We start from the raw sequence: 22,274 nt of genomic DNA on the forward strand, positions 1-22,274 counted from the left end.
TGCTTGTGCTGTGAGGTCTTCTGGGGAGGGCCTTCTCTTTATCTGACCACCCTCACAGGTCCATCTGATGGGAAGAAAGGACAGTGCCTTCTTGGTGGTTGCTTCCAGGCAATGGAACTCCCTTCCTAGACTGGCACCTTCCCTGCTATTCTTTCTTAGGCAGATGAAGAACTTTTTGGTTTGGCAAGCCTTTGAGGGATGATTGCTCAGGAGGCCTTTCATGTACTGTGTAGTTTATAGCTGTTGTCCTTTTTAATGCTTATGCTTTTAACTGTTTTTAACTTTATTGCTAGTTTAATTACATTATTTGACTTTTATGTGATGTATTTTTTTAGCTGTATCCGTTTTAACTTTTGTAATTGCCTTTTGTAAGTACCCTGGGAAAAAGGCAGGATAATAATAGCATCTTCAACAACAATAATAACAATTCTAGCTCACATGCAACAGTTACATCTTGTAGGTGCAATATAATTATGCCATTAGAACCTAAGAATTTAGTAGAGTTTCTGAGCTGTGATTTCATCTTTATTTTATTGATTTATTTTCACTATTCATATGCTTATGCAGTCACTGGCCTTGTCTGCACTGGCCAGGATACTCTGGGAAACAGCTGACCTTCCAGTTACCTGGCCCTCTGTTCTGACGTTGGGTGGCTGTTCACATGCTGGGCTGCCTGGTATTTCTGCTGCCACTGTGGGTCACCATGGATGACTTCACTCTGAGGTCAGAATTAGGTGCCCAGAGATGGGGCATGTTTCAGAATGGAGGCATGTGACAGAATGGAGGACTCTGGATCTTCCTGAAAAATCTGGGGGTAGAGCCTGGTTCTTTTACTGAATGTGCTGGATATTGTCTGTTCTGTTCACACCAGAAGCAAATATTCCCATGTGTCACCTGATTTCCCCATGGAGAGAATGGTGGGAACCATTGTATTTGTCCTATGCAGACAGGGCCTTCTTAGGCAAACTGCATTTCTGTTCCAAAGGAAGGGTCCCAATACACAAGCAAATTCACACATGTAATTAAAAACATAAAATACAACTAAACAATCCCATTATGGTTAGGAAACTAGAACGGCAAACTCAAACAATATACAGCCCCAAATAGCAATTCAAATGAAGAAGATAATAAAAACCCAACAAAATGTTTAAATAACTAGGAAGATATGTTTTGTTTGACTTATTATAGCATAAATTTATAGGAAATAAACATTGTAAGTTGGCTGCTGAAGGTGGAAAGGTATAATTTTATGGTGCTTCAATTGGTTTTTAATTAGATCTTCTCATAGTCTTATTTCAGACGTCCTGAAAATCAAGCAAATTGAGTTTTTATCCACACTTTGTGAATATGCAGTTCTGTTTCTTTACAGGATTTTTCTGGTTGATGTTTAAAGATAGGTGGGACTTAAGAAAGAGGGAAACAGCGGGAAAGCAATTTGAACTATTTTAAGATGCACAAAATTTAGACGTTGCAACTAGAAATAATTTAAACTTTGTTGTATAACTTTGAATGTTCAGTTTCAGAGCTGTTCTATACATATTATATGAACTGAGAAGGTAGAACCATTTCATCTTACAGCAGTGTATGTTTCTGAGTACTCTCCATGTAAAAATAAAATAAAATAAAATAAAAGGCATTCCATATGTCATGAATGACATTTTTTTTTGGGGGGGGGGATGATTGCTGCTATGGCATGTTACTACATAGAGGAAGGTACATTTATGGTTGGAATACTAATCAGAGTTCAACAAGTATTATACTGTTGACAGATTAACCTGGACTCCATTTTTCAGCATCAATGTGACCAGTATTTATCATGATTTGCTGTTCATGATGGATGCTTAATTAATTTAGACTAAATTTTTAACAGCCTCTTCACCTGTTACTCTTAGGACATTTGGACCTAATCCAGTTTTTTTTTTTTTAGCCCTAACCAGATTAGACCCACCAAGGGGTGTACACACAGGCTCATTTTCCTCTGGCCTGGTGTCATGCCATTCAGATGACACAGGTCAACAGACTTGGGCCAGGAACAAGTAAACTGGACACCATTTTGGCAAATCTGGCCTGGTCTTGGCTGAACTGGCCATTGGCGGTGGAGTTTCCATTGTGGTGGACTGCCATGATAGTTGGTAGTTCAGACTGCCATGCACTCCCTTACCTGCCACTACCATTCTCTGTGTAGACCCCAGTCATGGCCAGTGATGTCAAAAGGGGTTGCGTGGTCATAGGGGTAAAGCCAGGCACCCCATTTCTATGGTCTGTGGTAGGGGCCTGAACAGAGAATGGTGGTGGCAGTGACAGAGGCAGCAGCACTGTCATCTCTATGGAATGCCGGCAGGTGGATGGGTATCTGAATGTCCACCTGTTGCTGTGCTGGACCAGATAAGTGCCAAGGCAGAAACAGGCCAGATTCATAGACAGAATACAATGGGGTTGGCTATTTGTTTGCTGCCCATGTGCTTGCACCCTAAGGCAACTTGTTTAATCAATATTTATGTAAATTCTAGTGATTCAATCCATCTATTCTAGTTGAGGCTAACAATGGGACTTACACATTGAGTTTTTGCTTTTGGGGGGTACTACACCAAGAGTTTTCCATAGTCTGCACTATGTTCAAGCAATCCAAATAGTCCTTTTAGCTCTGAATCATTTCACACATATCATGCTATATCCAGTGCTTTCTTGAATGGGTGAAAAAGACATCATAAGAAAAACACCACAGGCTAGACCCTTTGCATTGTCGTCATTACCCCCTCTTCATATGATCATTGGGGAATCAGGGAAGAAGAAGTCTGCAGTAATGTACACAATGTATGAATCAGTTCTTGGTTATATTACCATTTCCTGAACAGTAAGTGGAACAAAGAATTGTTCTGAAAGGTAGTAAGAACAATGGAACAAGAAGCACAGCTGAATAGTTTAAGCAATTACGTAAACAGAAACTACTGTAGAACAGTTATTTCTAACCTGGTGCCCCCTAAGTATTTTGGATCTCAATTCCCATGATCCCTCACCATTGGCCATGTTAGCTGCACCTGTTAGGAGTTGGAGTCCTAAACATCAGGTCACTAGTTTGCTGATGCCTGCTGTAAACACTCACATTATTCTTTTAATGAAATATGTTAAATATCTGCTTGAATAATTAAAACATGGTAGGACCATGTGCTTTCCTATTTAATAGTTAGCTTTGATTCCTAAAATATGAACAAACAATGTGTGTTTTAGTTCTGTGGAATAATGGATACACAATAGCCTGAGAGAAACTTTCTTCACATTTCAGCCTTATCTGTTAGCTCATTGTTTTGAAGTTGTATAAAACTGCACATTTTTTTATTATTATAAAAACTTTAATGGAGCGCAACTCTGGCAAAGCATAATAAGGGAAATGCTGGTTAATTTCACACACTTTTAAATTGTATATTGAATGTGGTATGGAGTTTATGCTCTTTGAATTTCACTTAAATCTGTTGAGGGTTAAAAAGGATGCTGCATTTTAAATAGCAATTTGAAAACTGAATACAGTAATGCATTTATTCAAGTAGGCACTTTGCAAGGATGGCTTCTAATTTATTTAATTTTTTTTAAAGGAATGTGCTTTCTGATGCTGAAAAGGAAGGACCTGTATTTGCTGCTTTTCTTGATAAATGCTGATGTTGTAAATTATACAGCTGTTCTTCCTCTGTATGGATTTTGCAGTACCAAGAGCGATTTATGGGTCCAGAGTGCAGCTGCTGAAAGTCATTTATTCTCACTTCTTGTATTAAATCTATCATATACAAACACATTAACATTCGGTACAGAATTCAAGGGCTTAATCCATTTTCCTCCTTCATGGTCTTGTAGCCTGTAAATATTTGCTGGTTACACACAGCACTTTTTTCTAGCTGTAATCTAATAAGATCATATTTAAAGAGGGGCTGTATTTTTTGTCTATTTCCTGGGCTAAATATTTGAAGCTTTTAACTTTAATACTGTGATTTGGCATTAAAAAATGAAGTTCGCTGTCCAATTAAATGAAACAGAAGTCTCATCAACATGTTAGGGTAAATTAGGGTTGGGATGGCATGGTTGAATTCTATTGCATGTTACTTAGACCTTGTGTTCAGGTTTCTTGGGTGAAATATCTCTCTGCATGTGTCACTTTGTCTTGAGAAGACAGGTTTCAGTAATGACTGCTTTTATTCACTTTAGTCAATTTCAGGCAGTCAAAATGAATGGATAGGGCTGGCCCTACCATTAGGCAGAGTGAGGCAATTGCTACAGACAGCAGGTGGAAATGGGTTGGCAACACCTGCAGTCTCTCAGGTTGCTGCCACACTGCAGAATTAATGCAGTTTTATACCACTTTAACTGTCATGGCTTGATCCTATTGATTCCTGGGGTTTATAGTTTCTTGTGGCACTAGAGTGTTCTGTCAGAGAAGCCTAGATATCCCAGAAAACTACAAATCCCAGAATCCCATAGCATTGAGCCATGGCAGTCAAAGCAGTGTGAAATTGCTTTAATTCTGCAATGTAGATTCAACATTAGGCAATCTTCTTTAGTCCCCTGGCCACACAGCCTGTTGGTTCTGCAACACTTTAAATTAGTTTTGCTCAGGTGTGGTGGGCTTCACTGTTCTATTGCCAATCTGAAGTAAAATTCAACTCCCATATACAAATTTGTTTTTGTATATGGTGTGTGTGTGAGTGAGAGAGTGAGAGAGAACTGGGCAAAACAGATGGCGGGTAAGGAGTGGCTTAATGCTACCTCCTTGAGTGCCAGATTAGGGCTGCAGTAACTGCACACCATAGCCCCAATCTGATGTTTTTCCAGCACAAAAAGAAGCATCAAAATGCTGCTCTTTTTTGTGCTGGAAAAAAAGCATCCCTTTCACCACTGCCACGGCTCTTCTTCACTCCTGCAGCATGCATCATGTAGTTGCTGCATCGCAGGAGCATTCTCACACCATCCGCTGTCTGGTCAGGTGGGTGGCATGATGGGGGTTTGGGGGTCTGGGCATGCCATGTCCAGTCACCATGCTCCCACTCTACCCCAGTGTCGGCCCTTTTGGTCGGCCTGTACAGCCAGTGTCTATTATTTTGTACTTTGTGGTGAGAAAACCTTTTGGGCTAGCCCTGTGATTGCATGAAAAACACAAGAAGGCCACATGTTCCAGCTCCATGCTTAACATCTTCCTTTCTCTGCTAGGGAGCTTCAGATCCTAAAGAAATTTCATTTGCTCCTCTAAGGACAAATAAAGCTATGGTGATGTTGTGCTTTTGAGTACTTTTTCTTTTTAAAATCACTTTTGAGGAAAAATATTGTTTGCAGGAAGTCCCCAAATTAAAATATTAATAACGGTAAATAATCTCATCATGGTTGACCATGTGTTGAAGTATCTTTTCTCATCAAGGACAAGAAAATTTAGTTCTAAGGTTTCAAACCCAAACTGGTGGCTAAAGGATCAAGGAAAGAAGGGTAGGGAATCATCCCATTAAAAGCCATCCATCCTGTGCTTGTTATGTTTGTGTACATTCTTGACAGTTTTTTATGGATCTAGGTCAGATACTTAGTGAAGCTACTTAAACAAAACTGTGTCCAAGGCAAGGAAAGCTTTTGTACTGGAAGAATCTAAGTGATTTATTGCAGAGCAATTCAGTAAGCTATCAAAAACACTGCGGTGGACAAATATAAAGAAAAACAATTGCTTAAGTGGCTGTTACTTGGTTTTGGGGTTTTTTAAACATTAGAAGTATTGAGAACAAGCCAAAACTCATACTTGAAATTAGAGGACAGTGTATAAGGGGGAAAAAGTGAAAGTCATGATGGATGAGATATCCCTGTCCAACCACTGTAATGTAGAACTGATGTCCATATAGGTGGGCAGCAAGTGGTGTGTGCATCAGGAAATGAAAAATTCAGAATGGTAATACTTCACCAACTGAAGCATGGAATCTCAGGGGCCATTAGCACATGCCGAGGGGGTGCTGGGAGTTTATGCAAAGTGAAATTGGCAAAAACCTTTTTGTCAGTGAAATCCAAATGTATTCAACAGTGAACATGGTTGGACAGAATACCTTTTAAAATCCTCAAGTTGTAGAAGAGATATAAAATCTGTTCTTAGATTGTCATTGTCGTATCACCCTCTTGATGATGAATTTAAGAAACAAACATTAGCTGTTTCCTAAGTTCATCTTATAAACGACTACTGTTTTTTGGTCTTTTTGGAGAATAGTATCTCTGCAGAATGTCAGCATGTAGCAGCAGTTGCATGGCACACTGTTAAAATCTAGCTGTGGTAACATGCTTAGTTTAAAAGGCAGATTAATAGAATCGGAACTGGTAGGTTAGTGCTTTTTTTAATAGAAAGGGTCCTAGTAAATATCTACAGTCTCTCTAGCAGCAAAAATCTCTTTTAATAAAATTTTCAGCATACTTGCTGAAAACTTGACTGGATCTAGACTGTAATTTAATGAGAATTCACATATTTAGCTTCATGAAGTTGGCACAAATGCTTGTCCAGGTAACTGCTTTTGAGTCATCCTTGTCTTCATTGTAATATCCTGTCATTTCAGGGTTGTTAAACTTGGCTGGATATGAATAGGATTAACAGAATATAGTTCCTATGCAATCACATGTCCTTCTTGCTTGTACAGTTAGGATAAATTATATGTTTATTGGCTGTGCTGTAAGCTATTTGTTGATATCATTCATTTATATGGGCTTTGCTGCAACAGCATTCAATACTATGTCCAGGTAGCCTCATTTACAAACTGTCTCCATTCTAAAGTGGTGTGGCATGGAAAGATTATCATTACAAAGCTTTGCTTCCAGAAGCCAGTGGTATTTTTGCACCCAAATGCACTGGATTTGTGCATTTTGTACAAGTGGAAAATAAGAGTAATTTTCGAATGACTTCCTGCTAATCATTATGAATTCTTCAAACATCCATTTAAGAAGAATGATTCCCAAACTTGGATTCCCATATGCTATTTGATTGCAGTTCCAAGAAGCCCTGTCTGTGCTGGCTAGACATTCTTGGAATTGCATTTTTGGGTCTTTTTGGAGAATAGTACTGTACCTCCAAAACTGGGGAGTCAGTGCTTTATGAAGACTATAAATGTGGTTTGCTACATTCACATTTTGCTATATAAATTTTTATTGTTGCTAATTTTAGCTACACCTTAATAGGAAGCAGGCCATAATTAAGACCCGCCATCACAAGTGACTAAAATGTATGGATTTCTGGGATAGGATGTCCTTCATTCTGTTGGGAGATTCGCCACTGATATTTTCATAGAGGAATGTAAGTCCAATGAAGTTCTTTTCTATCCCTAACCATGAGTGAACCACATGTAGAAAGTGGTCCAAGGAAGAGAGTTCAGAAGTAGGAAACTTAGGGTTCTTATCATTAGTGGACATGGATCTTAGAAAAATTATACCCCCTGAGCTTTAAAAGCTGAGCATGCAACACAAGATTCATGAGGCAGGAATCTGTTGCCAAAGCCCTTCAACAATATTGCATTCACATTTCCCATAACAAATTCCATTTATATTGGTGGGGGATGGGAGGGATGTCAGAAGAAAATATATTAATGGATCTTGAATCATATGCAACTATCATTAAACTTAATTGTATTGTTAGAAAGTAATTAAATTGCATTTATGAGAGATTTTATAGCAGAACATAGAAATGGCATGGAAGACTCTAGATGATAATTGTTTTCATTTTCGGAAGCAAAAGAAAAGGCAAATCCCCCCCCCCTTTTTTTTTTCCTTACCTCTTTTTTGTACTGTAAAATGTGACTGAAAATAAATTGAATTGCCAAAAAAAGTTATAAGAATTGATTAATTTTCTTTGTGTGACTAGGAAAATTAAATTTGAGCTTTTTATCTGTGACTGAGATGCCAGCATGCTCTAGTTAGTAATTATATATCCCAGGATGTTTTGTGGAGTTACAAGTGTTTGCCTTGGGTGCTTTTTCCAGAAATCTTCTTAAAATTATGTTTTGGTTCTGCTTACATAGTAGAGTGTGTTATGCAAAAGTAGCCAACATTTTCGTCCTGAAAAAAGCTGCTTATTTCCCCCCCTTTCCTTTTTTGCTCTCTCTAACCTCCCCCCACTTGCCCCAATTTTCCTTGAGCATCACTCACTCAGAGATTTAAAATATATATTCCTACAGTTACTTTAGGTTTACATCTCCCCTCAACCATGGATGCATTAAATGGCTTTAAAACAAGCTCCACTATCTGCAGTATGTGGGATAACAATACAATACTGCTTTACCTTTGAGCCTTGAGAGCAGTCAGGTTCACAGATAGCCAGGCATCCTGGAGAATGGCAGTGCTAATCTTCTGTGATGCATCAGTTTAGCAAGGAGCACCAGCATTTTGGTTAGTGAGGCAATATGGGTTAATATGCTTATAATGTGCTATGTGCACTAAACAGGTGTTATTTTATTTATTTATTTACATACTGCCAAGTTTCCTTCAAGTGGATCAACATTATAAAGTTATAGGCGTTTGATTCCACTTTATTTGCCATGGCTGTCTACTATGGAATCCTAGAATTAGGAGTGTCATGAGCTGTTAAAAACTGTTGGCTACATAGCGCTTACACAAGGTGCTGGTCTTTGAACTTATGCTGGTCCATGAATGTTTGGCTGCCAGTGCTCAGAGAGTTTTCAAGAAAGTAACTTTCATTTCTCTGAAGATGCCAGCCACAACTGCTGGCGAAATGTCAGGAATAAACCCTTCTAGGACACAGCCTCATAGCCTGAAAAACCTACAAAAAATATGGATGCCAGCCATGAAAGCCTTCGACTTCACAATATTAATGTATGCTTCTGTAAATGTATGCATATTGCCATAACCTCCTTGAACTAGAGGTGATGCTATTGTTTGGTCAGATGTGACCCTACCGACTAAAGATGGTTGTAGTTGTAGTCCTCTCCACCTAGAAAAGCATTTGCTTAGGAAAAGCAGAGCTGGCTGATTCAGCAAGGTCTTTCACATGTTCATAGTAACAGTGACCATTCATTTTATCATGGATACAGGTATATTCTGCCTTTCTTGCAATTGTCCCAAGCTCCACTTTAACCCCTAGATTAGAGCTACCTTTTATACCTTATCATGAAGTAAAATTTCACCCTTGGCATTTTTCAAATCTGAAATGGACATTTTGTCATTTTCTGTTTGGGAAAAAGGACTCTTGTGGGCCTAAAGTCAGGTGGGCCTAAAATCTGGTGAAATTTCTCCCCCGTTGTTGTCCTTCCAGTTCTGAGGAGCCTTTCTCTGAGTTAAGAATTACATCTATTCTGGGCACATTGAAGACCAAACAGATCTTGACTCCCTTTTCCTTTGTTTCTTTCCTCCCCAAGGTATGGTGTAGCATAGGCATTTTAACATTGGACTACAACTCTGGAAACTAGGGTTTGAATCCCTGCTCAGCCATGGAAACCCACTGTCACACACTCTCAGCATCAGAAAACCATGTGATAGGTTCACCTTAGGGTTCCCATAAATCAGAAATGGCGTGAAGACACACATCAACCATTTTATAAATGAAAGTATTGCATCCAGCCTAATTGAAAATTCCCAGATTTTGTTCCTGCTCTTTCCGATTTTATATTAGATTAAAATGAACTGACATAGGGGGAATACATAAAAAGCCTTTGATCATGACAGGACAGAAAATATTTTGGGATAAACAAAACATGTATGAATTTCCAAAATAAAATAGGAAAGAACAGGAACAAAATCTGGGACTTTCTGCCCTTTGATTAATCAGTCTCTTTCTTTTTCTTTGCTGCATTCAGGACCTGCACAAATAAATGATTAATTTATTATTTTTCAGTAGTTAAGTGTTTAATAATTTACCCCCTTAAAACCACGAACTGACAAACTTCTGCTTTTCCCTGGCAGGATTTAAAATCCAACAATCAACGAGATGACATTGCAGCAGCACGTGCTTCTCTGAAGGAAAAATCACCTCTTCTCCATTCAATTTGTTCAGCTTGTTTAGAACACTCAGACATTGCGTCTCTTGCAGCCAGCAAGGACTCTGTTTGTAATGAAATACAGAATGCTCTTGATGTCATTTCTAATGCTTCTCAAGGAATTGAAATCCAAAAGATGCAGCCCATATCACAGGCATCGACTCTTGGAAGTGCCCTTGATGAACTTGAGGTAGGTGAATACATAGCACTGCAACACACTTTGCAGAAAGTCCTAAAATAAATTGTGTGTGTGTAAAGTGGCACCCCAGAGCTTTTTGAAACATGTGGTCAGTTTCATGGGAGTGGTCTCAAAAACCCCTGGATAATTTATTTTGGGTAGTGTTCATATCTTTTTATTGGGGCAGATTTGTTTTGCTTTGTTCTCCTTGTAAGCCAACTTATGAACACAAACTTCTTTAGATCTTGGAAAAATATTTTAAAAAATCAGTTAGCTGCAGTTATAATTCCAAAGCTACAACATTGTAAAAATGTAAATATAATAGTGAATAAATCAAACTATCTCTTTGATTTTGCAGTTGTCCAGACTAGAACTGGAAGGGCAGAATCTGCATCACATTAGCTACGCAATGTCCTCCCTTGGAAGGCTTTGTACTACTCTGGTTTTGGAGAATCATTAGGACTTCGGAATGCAGGAGAATTACTCCTGCTCGAAAATAACCAATTAGTTATTAATTAATTAATCCCCCTAAACTCTTAGTGCTACAAGCTATTGTCCTGCGGTACAAAACACATTTTCTTCCCTCCCACATCCTATTTGTTCACAACACATCATGAGACAGTGGCATGCATCAGCATTTGAGCAACATGATATTCCTTCTTCATTTAGTGTATCTGGCAGCAGCTAAGCTGTTTAGCTGCTTGAAGTATCTACTAGTTGTCTATGCTTAAAATATATACAGTGGGCCCTTCTCTTATGCGGGGGATCTGTTCTGCCCCCCTGCATAAGAGAAAAAAACGTGTATGTTTGAGCCCCATTAGAAGTAATGGGGCTTGTGCCTGTGGGGTGCTTCTTCTGGGGTGCGCAAGGCTTTTTTCCAGCACGGCTTCCAGCACATGCTGGTGCACTGTATTTAAACAAGTTAGGCAGCCCTTAGGCTACTTCCTAAATTTTGTCATGATATGGATCCTGACAGGAAGGTGTGTTCTGATTTGCTTCAAATTTGAGCCAAAAAATAAGAAGTATTCTTGAATCTCCACATTACTCATGAAGCATTTGATATTATTTGAGTGAACATATATTTTGTAGTTCAGGGATGTCATTAGGTGAGTGTAGGGAATGTGAGCCACACTGGGTGATACTTCAGAAGGGGAGCCACTGGGGTATATGGTGCTGCTGCCCTCCAGCAGCCCCTTCTGGGTCTGGAAAGAGAGTTGACATCTCCTCTTCATGCTGTCATCACCTCCCTTTCCCACCTGGCTGGCTTCTGACTGGCAACAGTAGATCAACACAACCACCGGTGCCTGCCCGTTCTGCCCCATTGCTCCCTTGGCCAAGATAGCCCCAGTATGGTAAAACCTTAATGGGTGGGCAAAGGCCAGTAGTGTATCCTGACTTGGTGTCACTCAGTGCAGGCGGGTGGGGCTCCTGGGGGTTGGACCTCTGGGCCAGGAAAGCCCTGCAGTGGCCAGGAGAGTGTTCCCCGTGTGCCCCCGACAGTCCAGAAAGCCCCGTGGCAACCGGGAGAACGGGCCCCACATGCTCCTGTTGGTCCAGAAAGCCCTGCCATGTCCAGGAGAGGAGGCCCCACACATCCCCGATGGCCCACAAAGCCCCGCGGCAGCCAGGAGGATGGAGTCCATGCACCGCTGGTGGCCCAGAAAGCCCAGTAGTCCCTTGGCAGCCCAGAAAGCCCTACTGTGGCTGCAGAGCGAGCTGAAGGCCTAGTGGGGGGCAGGTATCACCTCCTCTTCTGTGGTGTCACCCCTTCTGTGGTCCCACCCAGTTTGGCTCACCCCCTGTACCCTCCCCCCCAAGTGACACTACTGGCACAGTCAGCTGCGATGAACTTATAACTATGCCACTGGTTCCTGCCCCTTCTTCGCTGCTACATTGACTCCCTTGGCTAAGGAAGCCACAGCCGTGGAGAAGTCTAAATGAGAATCCCCACCCTCCCTTCCCTTCCTTCTCACTGCTTTGCTTGCCCTCCCACCCCACAGCAACACTTTCCCGGTCTGGATGGGCAGCCAGGTGAGCGAGGCAATAGTAGGAGAGGAAAGGGTAGGCAGGATAGGCCCAGGCCCCTAACCCTGTCCACTGGCCCCTGCCCCTGCCCCCTTTCTGGATCTAGCCACACAGTGTCCAGCTGACCTAGGGGCAGGTGAGTGAGGCAGCAGGAGGGTAGGAATATCGGGACAATTTGCTACCTCCTAGCAGCCCTTTCCAGGCACCTGCACCAGGTGACACCAACCCTAGTGATACAGGTGATGTAACTGTCTCTGGCTTTCCCTTTCCCTTCATAGGATGTAAGAAAATGTATTTGTCATCCTATTAAACTTTCTGACAAATGCTGAAAGACATAAATGTGGCCCTTTCCATGTAGTTCCTGGCTGAATGATCCTCTCCATGTGGCAGAGGAATAGAACATGGACTCTTTCATGCCCCTTCCATGCACATAATACAAAGTATGCAAGAGCAACTTAATGTCTGAATGAAAAAAAAAGAGACTTGGTTCATGTAATTTTCATCCCAAACCAAAAGGTGAGGAGAATTGCACAAATGGGGACCTCTTTGGATATTTCTTAAATGCACTGTATGTCTTAATATGGGCAGGGAACATATGACTCTCCAGATGTAATTGGGCTGTAATTGTTTGCTGTTGAGTGCCATCAACGTAGGTTTGACTTATGGTGACTCTGTGAATGAGAGACCTACAAGACATCCTGCTATTAACAACCCAGCTCAGATCCTGCACACTCAGAGCTGTGACTTCCTGAATTGAATCTATTTACCTGTCTTTCTCATTTCCTGCTGCCTTTTTCTGCTCTTTCCCACTTTCCCAATCATTAACATCTCCAATGAGTCATGCCATCTTATGATAGCTACAAAGCACGATAGCCCCATTTTGGCTTCAAGGAGAGTTCAGGCTCAGTTTGTTCTAGAACTCATTTATTTGTCATTTGGGCTGTCCATGGTGTCCATAGAACAGGAGTAGGCAACCTTTTTGAGCCGGGGGCCGGGTTGCTGTCCCTGAGACAACTGGGGGGCCGAAAGGGGGGGGAGCTTCCACCCTCTGGGGGCGTGCCCGCGTGCCGGGGGTGGAGCTTCCACCCTCTGGGGGCGGGGCCGCATGCCAGGGGTGGAGCTTCCACCCTCCAGGGGCGGGACTGTGTGCCGGGGGTGGAGCTTCCACCCTCTGGGGGTGGGGCTGCATGCCAGGGGCGGAGCTTCCACCCTCTGGGGGCGGGGCTTTCTCTGCTCCCTTTCCCAACCTCCCGCTGTCTGAGAGACAGTTAGAAGGGGGGGATTGGGAGAGGGGGTGACAGGCGTGTGCCTGCTCCTCCTGCCCTTCCGTGGCCCCCAGCTGCCTCTCAGAGAAACAGTAAGGGCCCGTGAGGGGCAGGAGCAACAGGCACGCGGCCCCAGCTCCTGTCCTTGGGGCTTTGCCAGGCCTGAGGTGTCCTCCGAAAGACACCTCAGGGCTGCCAAAGCCCCACGGGGAGGAGGAGGCGTGTGCCTGCCCTCTCCTCCTTCGCCCCTTCTTTCAGCCGAAAGGGCTCCAAGGTGCCCTTTCAGCCGAAGGGGAAGGCCGAAACCACTCTCACTGTTAAAGCAGACCTTTTAGCATTGAAAGCACTGAAAATACACAGAAATGCACTTTGGAAAGTCACACTGTCTCACCTTCAGAAAGACTGCATGTCCCACAAACTGACATATCACCATCACTACCACTCTCCTTGTAAAAGCACACCTTTCAGCATTGAAAGCACTGAAAATACATAGAAATGCACTTTGGAAAGTCACACTGTCTCACCTTCAGAAAGACTGCATGTCCCACAAACTGACATATCACCATCACTACCACTCTCCTTGTAAAAGCACACCTTTCAGCATTGAAAGCACTGAAAATACACAGAAATGCACTTTGGAAAGTCACACTGTCTCACCTTCAGAAAGACTGCATGTCCCACAAACTGACATATCACCATCACTACCACTCTCCTTGTAAAAGCAGACCTTTCAGCATTGAAAGCACTGAAAATACATAGAAATGCACTTTGGAAAGTCACACTGTCTCACCTTCAGAAAGACTGCATGTCCCACAAACTGACATATCACCATCACTACCACTCTCCTTGTAAAAGCACACCTTTCAGCATTGAAAGCACTGAAAATACACAGAAATGCACTTTGGAAAGTCACACTGTCTCACCTTCAGAAAGACTGCATGTCCCACAAACTGACACATCATCATCACTACCACTCTCCTTGTAAAAGCACACCTTTCAGCATTGAAAGCACTGAAAATACACAGAAATGCACTTTAGAAAGTCACACTGTCTCACCTTCAGAAAGACTGCATGTCCCACAAACTGACATATCATCATCACTACCACTCTCCTTGTAAAAGCACACCTTTCAGCATTGAAAGCACTGAAAATACACAGAAATGCACTTTGGAAAGTCACACTGTCTCACCTTCAGATGCATGTCTTCATCTTCCTCCTCCTCCTCCTCCTCCCTCCCTCCCTCCCTCCCTCCTCCTCCTGCTCCTTCCTTCCTTCCTTCCTCCTTCTTCCTCCTCTTCTTCATCCTCCCTCCCTCCCTCCTCCTCTTGCTCCTTCCTTCCTTCCTCCTTCTTCCTCCTCTTCTTCATCCTCCCTCCCTCCCTCCTCCTCCTGCTCCTTCCTTCCTTCCTCCTTCTTCCTCCTCTTCTTCATCCTCCCTCCCTCCCTCCTCCTCTTGCTCCTTCCCTCCTTCCTTCCTCCTTCTTCCACCTTTTCTTCATCCTCCCTCCCTCCCTCCTCCTCCTGCTCCTTCCTTCCTTCCTCCTTCTTCCTCCTCTTCTTCATCCTTCCTCTTCCCTTCCTCCCTCCTCCTCCTCCTCCATTCCTCCTTCTTCCCCAGCACCTGCCCCCGCCCCCTGGGAGCCCAGAGGCCATCCCAGGGGGCGGGGGGAAGGAGCGCTCCGGCGGCCCCAGCGCCTGCCCCCGCCCCCTGGGAGCCCAGAGGCCATCCCAGGGGGCGGGGGGAAGGAGCGCTCCGGCGGCCCCAGCGCTTGCCCCCGCCCCCTGGGAGCCCAGAGGCCATCCCAGGGGGCGGGGGGAAGGAGCGCTCCGGCGGCCCCAGCGCTTGCCCCCGCCCCTGGGAGCCCAGAGGCCATCCCAGGGGGCGGGGGGAAGGAGCGCTCCGGCGGCCCCAGCGCCTGCCCCCGCCCCCTGGGAGCCCAGAGGCCATCCCAGGGGGCGGGGGGAAGGAGCGCTCCGGCGGCCCCAGCGCTTGCCCCCGCCCCCTGGGAGCCCAGAGGCCATCCCAGGGGGCGGGGGGAAGGAGCGCTCCGGCGGCCCCAGCGCCTGCCCCCGCCCCCTGGGAGCCCAGAGGCCATCCCAGGGGGCGGGGGGAAGGAGCGCTCTGGCGGCCCCAGCGCTTGCCCCCGCCCCCTGGGAGCCCAGAGGTGCGGGGAAAAGGAGCGCTCCGGCGGCAGCAATCGGCGGCAGGGTCAGCCAGGGGCCGGTCCTACAGTGCTCGCGGGCCGCATCCGGCCCGCGGGCCGTAGGTTGCCAACCCCTGCCATAGAACTTTCCTCCGGCACTACATTTCAAATGAATTGATTCTCTTCCTGTCAATTTTCTACACTGTCCAACTTTCACAACCATACATAGAAATCAGAAATACTATGACATGGACAATCCTGATTTTGGTATTCAGTGATAAATCTTCACACTTGAGGATCTTATCTAATTCTTTTGCACTTTCAAGTCTTCTGATTTCTTGACTACATTTTCCATTTTGATTCATGATTAAGCCAAGGTACAGAAAAGCATAGACCATTTTGATGTTTTTACCATCCATTTTAAAATAATTGTACTACAAATCACATTATTTATGTTCAGTTGCCAATGTTGGCTGGGGCTGATGGAAACTAGAGTACAGCAACATTATGTGTGTGCACGCGCGTGTGTCCCAGGTTCTCTCTTCCTTTGTTAAAATGTATAAATACATGTATGGTGAAATATATAAAGTGGTGAAAGCTTCAATGTTGATCAGTAATAGTAGAGTAGCAAAATCTCTCTCCATCTCTCTACTATTAAAAGGGCTGCTGATCCAAAGGGGGTTTTAATTTTTTGGAAGAGGGCCGGAGGTGTAAGGGAACTGCTCCCTTGTGTTAGCAAAACACTCACATATATCTTCTTGGTTCCTGTTTTTTCTCTGTGTTGTTAGATGTCTTTTGTTTATAGAATTTTCTATGTAGCTTTTACCCAAATAGTGCACATGGCACCTGAGGCTGGTTGAGTTAGATAAAGCAAAATTGATTGAGTATTTAACCTTTTAAGAATGCATTTAAAATTAAATGATTTCATTTTTCTTTATTTATGGGAAAATGGCATTGGATAAGAACCTGAAATAACCTTTGCTCTATCTTGCTTCTGCATTGCAAATAAAGTGCCATGAAATAAATGGATGGTAGTAAACAGTCTGTTGGGAGCCAATCTCATTAAATGTTTATAGTGTGGAAATGTGTGAAAGAGCTTACTCAACAAGTACTGTCTAGAAGGTTTCCTAATATCTTTCATATCAAGTAAGACAGAATTTATTGTTGGGCATAATCTAAGGTGGCTCTGGATACTTCTAAAACTTCAACAAAATTTTAACCATTCTATATAGTTGTGCTTTTAATAAAATAGTATAATACTACTAAGGTAATCATTGAATATTTAAAACCTTCATTAAAACAGATGGTCAATTATTTTGATATATTCAAACCAACTGCACTTTCAGCTCACTTTCCACAGCTTTCAGTTTATTATTTTAATCAGCCTTCTTTCAGAATTTTGGTTATATCAGAGCACTACTACTTCACGGTTTGGGATGCTTCCTTCCCTAATTTTTAATGCTGAGCATGTTCCTAGGAGTCATGTGTTTTCTTAAGTTCATTGTTCTGTTCAGATGATATGACATATGAAAAGATACTAGTGTATGGACCGGGGTGGTGATGACAGCAGTGAGATCTTGTCTGCTGGTTCAACTCCATGATTTATGTATTTACCCAGTGCAGTATATAAAGACAATATGTACATTAAGTGATGAGAGATGATGAACTATAGAGAAGTGCTACTCAAAGTGGTGGTCCATGAACTGATATCTATCTCTGAAATGTCAACTTTTGGTCCTTGGAGAGTCTCCAGGAAAGAAAGAAACAATTAGCCAATGAGCACAAACATATTAGTCCCTGGCACACTGGGGAAAAAACATTCAGTCTCCCAGATACCTTAAGAAGCATTGCTGTACAGCACTACAGCTCCAGAATGCTCCCAGAAACTTTACCATTTCCATTTCTGGAAAGTGTCTTAGAGTGCTCTTAGCTTTCTGGAGAAGGCACCTGTGTACCATGCAGACTGGATTGGGGTTTAAAGAAAAAGGAAGCACAGATCCATTTCTTGCTGCAGGGTTTGTGGCCAGCCATAACTCTCAGTAAATAGTTTTGCCATATTAACAGCCTCTCAAATTCTGGGAGCGAATCAGCCTTGCTCTTTTTTCTTATAGTAACTACTCTTTTGAGAGAACCAATAGAATAATGTTTCTAGTGCTGGACTTGAAACAGCAACATAAATTCAAATCCTTATTTAGTCATGGAATTTATCATTTGAGATATCATTATATCTCAGCAAATCTACCTTTTAGGATTGCTGGGAGGGGATAAATAGTAGAATGGGAACCATGTAATGTGGAGATTTGTGGTCAACTACCACCACCATCACCATGTTTTGTCATACACAGTCATTTCTAATGCTACTGTACTCTTATTAGATTACTACAGTGTGTGTGTGCATGTGCGTGAGTGTGTGTTTGCCATCAGTTTGTATACTGATGACAAAAAGGGTACAAATTCATGGAAATATCACAGGATGCCCATATTGCACCTTGGCCATGCTCTCCTCCCTTGTTTATTGTACTCCATTGCTTCCATCTTCTACTTTCCTTTCCATCATTGTCTCACATGGGGACCTATGTGCTTGCATCCCAAAAATGGTTAAAGTGTTGACATCCCGGAAAAGCACACAAATAGGCAATTGTTTATCATACACAGAGCACAACAACGAGTTAAAAGCACTTTACTCTACCCTGGATAACCCCAGCTTCTGTCCAGTTTAAGCTTCCAATTTTCCCCATGTGATAAAGTAGTGAGTGAAAGAAATTGTAATATAAGCTTCCATAGATTTCTGCTTCCTGAGATGCTTGTATATAATGAGGGGAAATAATTCATTAAGAGGAAAACTGCAGGAGACTTCCAGGGGTTTTAAAGTTCTCCTCTTCTTTAGATGTCCCTTGTCCCATATTATTTTCTGAGACTGGCCCTGGAGAACTCTTAACCTGAAGTGAACTCCAGATTTAAGTGAAGGTGTAATGAGCATTTGAGATGATGCCATCTCTTGGCGCAAAACTCTAGAAAGTTAGTGGAAAAGAAAGTTGGAACCTAAACATTCACTTTAAACCTTTAATCTTCTCACTACTCCATTAATTCCACTGGAGCAAGACGCACAAAGCACTCAGGCAGGGCACATTAGAAAATCTGTTTGATCCGATCTGTCTACTGCAAATGTTCATTCATTTGTATTGATTTCATTACTGTTTCCTTTAAACTGATCAATACAGAGATGCTTGACACGTATCAGATTCCTGTCGGAAAGCTCAACGAGATAATGAAATAGCTCTTTACCATCTGTCTTTCTCCTCTCTTAATTTTTTATGAAGGAAGCATAAACACTTAACTGGATTTGCTTTTAAGAATTAAAGACATTCCATCAAGAGTCAGGCATATCTGTATTTTGTTTAAATACCTCATCTATACAAGTTAATGAATATGAAAGGCTAAGATGTTGTTCTTGTGTGCCTTCAAATTGTTTCTGATTTATGGCGACCCTAAATCGAACCTGTCATGGAGTTTGCTTGGCAAGATTAGTTTAGAGGAGGTTTGCCATTGCCTTCCCCGAGGCCGAGAGTATGTGACTTGCTCAAGGTCACCCAGTGGGTTTTATGGCTGAGTGCAGAATTGTACCCTGGTCTCCAGAGTTGCAGTCCAATACTCAAACCATTATGCCACACTGGTTCTCTAAAATATTTACCAGTATGGAATTTAATAACTATTAAAGTAAGTTAACCATTTTGAAGAGGAAATAACAACCATTTTCTCTATCCTCTTCACTTTGATCATAAAGATCTTAGTGGCTTAGTTACCAATTCTAGTGTTTTCAAGTGCTGCTTACCCTTGAATTGGAATATTGGAATTGCAGATGCAGTAAATTACAGCAATAGCACAATCCTCTGCTTGTCTGCTCAGAAGTAACCTCCGCTGAGCTCTGTTGAGAACTGGTGAGGGCCTTGTTGACTGGAGTAGAGCAAAAGTTGTATCCACATTCAGAAACAGAGGCAAAAAGAAGGTCTAGGCAACTAGTGAACAGCTAGCCTGCAGCAGCAACTAGAAAATGTCCTAGAATCTAGAACATATGATGGAACAATCAAACTGTGAGCCCTTAGAAAAGAATTCTGGGGTTGCTAGGAACCAGCATATGTTTCTGAAAAACAAGCCATGCCAAACTAACCTTATCTGTTTTTTATAAAACTTAACAGCTTGGGTTTCAGAGGAATATTTCAATTAGTGTTTTGGTAAAGTTACCAACTGTATTCTTGGAGACAACCTGATAAGAAGTGGGCTTGATGCAGAGTAAGTTCTTGCATTCTTAAGAGGAAGAGTGAGTGGGGTATAAATTAAATCTGTCTATCATTTTTCTCTCTAACTTGTGGTTGATTGACTAACCATACCAGTCATTGCTTCTCACCAGTGTTTCTTCATTGTTCTAGAGAAGTGGTGTGGGATTGTGCAGGATTGTAATAATTTTTGAGTCACGTGAAGAAATAGATGGTGTGCTCATTAAATTTGCAGATAATGCCAAACTGGGAGAGGTTGCTAATAGTTCATAAGACAGATTCAGAATCCGAGGTAACTTGAACAGGTTGTAAAACTGGCCAGAAGTAACAAAATTTATTTCAGTAAGCATATACGTAAAGTATTCTATTTGGGTGGCTGGGAGGGAAACCCCAGATGCACAGATATAGGAAAGATGACACCTGGAGTTGCATCAATATGTTTGAAAAGGTATGGGATTGTATTAATAGATAAGAGGCTATACCTGAGTCAAGGGTATGATGTGTGGCAAAAAAAAAAAGCAATGTAATTCTAGGCTGTATTGACAGAACTTTAGTGCCCAGAGCAAGAGACGTAATAGTAAAACTCTTTTCTGCTTTGGTGAGACCACACCAGAATTATTATGCCTATTTCTGGGCACTGTAGTTTAAGAAGGGTATTGACAAACTGAAGTGATCCAGACAGTATGTTTACCCTGGAGAACAGAAGACCAAGAGGTGACATGATAGCTATTTTAAAATATCTCAAGGGTATTTCTGCTGTTTTCTGCTTTCTTAGAGTATAGAGCCCAAACCATTGGGTTCAAATTGCACGAAAGGTTATTCCAATCCAGAAGCAGTTCCTCTTGGTTCAGCAGTGTAATAACTACAAGCGGTTAGATATTCCTTTGTTTTGAGTTTTTCAAAGATTGGGTGGCCCCCTGTTAGAAGTGCTTTGGTTGTAGATTCCTGCATTGATAGGGGGTTGGACTTTGTAACCTTTGTGATCCCTTCAGACTCTAGAATTCTAAGCACATGTATATAAGATTACCCCCAGATACTGATGGATTGCTTTTCCTATCTTCCCTCCCTATTAGCTTTACTGGCAAGGACTGATGAGATTGTAGCCTGGAGAGCCATAAATTGCCCACTCCTGATTTACAGAGATTAACAGTGATCACTGTTCCTTTAGTTCACTTCTCCAATAGGAATGGTTTCTCTTCAGAATGCTGAACTACAATTGCAGTCCGGCTTGTGAAAAAAGTAGCATTTATTGTCTGAAATGATTTGATTATTTGGGGTTTTGATTAATATGTTCTCTCTAGGAATCTTTAGGTCATCCAGCACAACTCTGCTAGACGCTGACCATAAAGTTGTGCTCTATGGTGGATGTTGACTATTATTATTATTATTATTATTATTATTTCACCGGTTTGACATTTGCAATTTTGGTATTCATGAATATTAAACCTGAAGCCTCTCCTACACTAGAAAGATTTGAGAGATGCTTCTCCCAAGCCTTTCCAGTTTAAATTCCCCGCAGGGAGGGCAGGTTGTTTGCAGTATTTCCACATTCGCTGGGGTCTTCTTCCCCTAACCCCCGTGAATGTGGAGGGCCAACTGCACTGTTTTTTTATTTGTGGTTTTTCCAAATTCATGACGCTCCTTCACCCCTAACCCCAGCAAATGTGGAGGGGCCACTGTACTTAGTTACTGTTATATTTCCATTTATTAAAAAACCCTTTACCTTTTTCTAATTAAAACCTTTCAACACAGGTCCAAAACACATTGCAGAAGTAATCCCGTCTGAGACTGCTTTAACTGTCCTGGCTAAATGCTAGGGAATGTGAGACATTTAGCCTTCTCTGTCACTGGTGCAAGAAGAAACTACAATTCCCAGGATTCCCTAGCACTGAGCCAGGGCAGTTAAAGTGGTCTCAAACTGGATTATTTCTGCAGTGTGTTTTGGACCATAGCTAGTTTTCTTAAAGACTTAATTCACATTACACACACCATAGAATGCTTCAAGCTACTGGCCTGTGGTACAAAATGTTCCCAAGCAGGGATGCTCCATACTTTGAAAAAGGCCTGACCACAGTATAATCTGAGCAGGTAGATCAGCAAAATGACTTCTATTCACAATTGTTTTGACTCTCAGGATCCAGGAAAATAACAGGAGCTATGATTAGCTTAGAATTTCTACTATGTATTTCTTCAACATTTATTAATATATTTATTAATTAATATATCTATTAATATATTTATTAATATATGTAATATATTTATTATTTTATAATCCATTTAGTATAAGTGGTATAAGTGTATCTTATAAACAGTATTACACAATTGAATTCCGATAAGAAGCACATATTTTATACACTGGAAAGTCTATCTCGCCCCTTATCTCATATTCATTTCCTTCGGATTAT

At 42.1% G+C, this 22,274-nt stretch overlaps 1 protein-coding gene across 1 annotated transcript in view; it reads left to right on the forward strand.

Moving 5' to 3' along the window:
• LOC149318817 (catenin alpha-3-like) overlaps positions 1–22,274 on the forward strand; it is a gene marked incomplete at its 3' end in the record, with an annotated part of 238,323 nt that overhangs the window by 168,279 nt on the left and 47,770 nt on the right. Inside the window, exon 7 of the mRNA XM_089508358.1 lies at positions 9,910–10,173. Coding sequence (XP_089364484.1) covers positions 9,910–10,173 — 264 coding nt within the window. The remainder of the gene's footprint in view (positions 1–9,909; positions 10,174–22,274) is intronic.

The sequence above is a fragment of the Sceloporus occidentalis genome, unplaced genomic scaffold (assembly GCF_023333645.1).
Source record: "Sceloporus occidentalis isolate IW3139 unplaced genomic scaffold, rSceOcc1.0.p SCAF_2, whole genome shotgun sequence".
Lineage (NCBI taxonomy): Eukaryota > Metazoa > Chordata > Lepidosauria > Squamata > Phrynosomatidae > Sceloporus > Sceloporus occidentalis.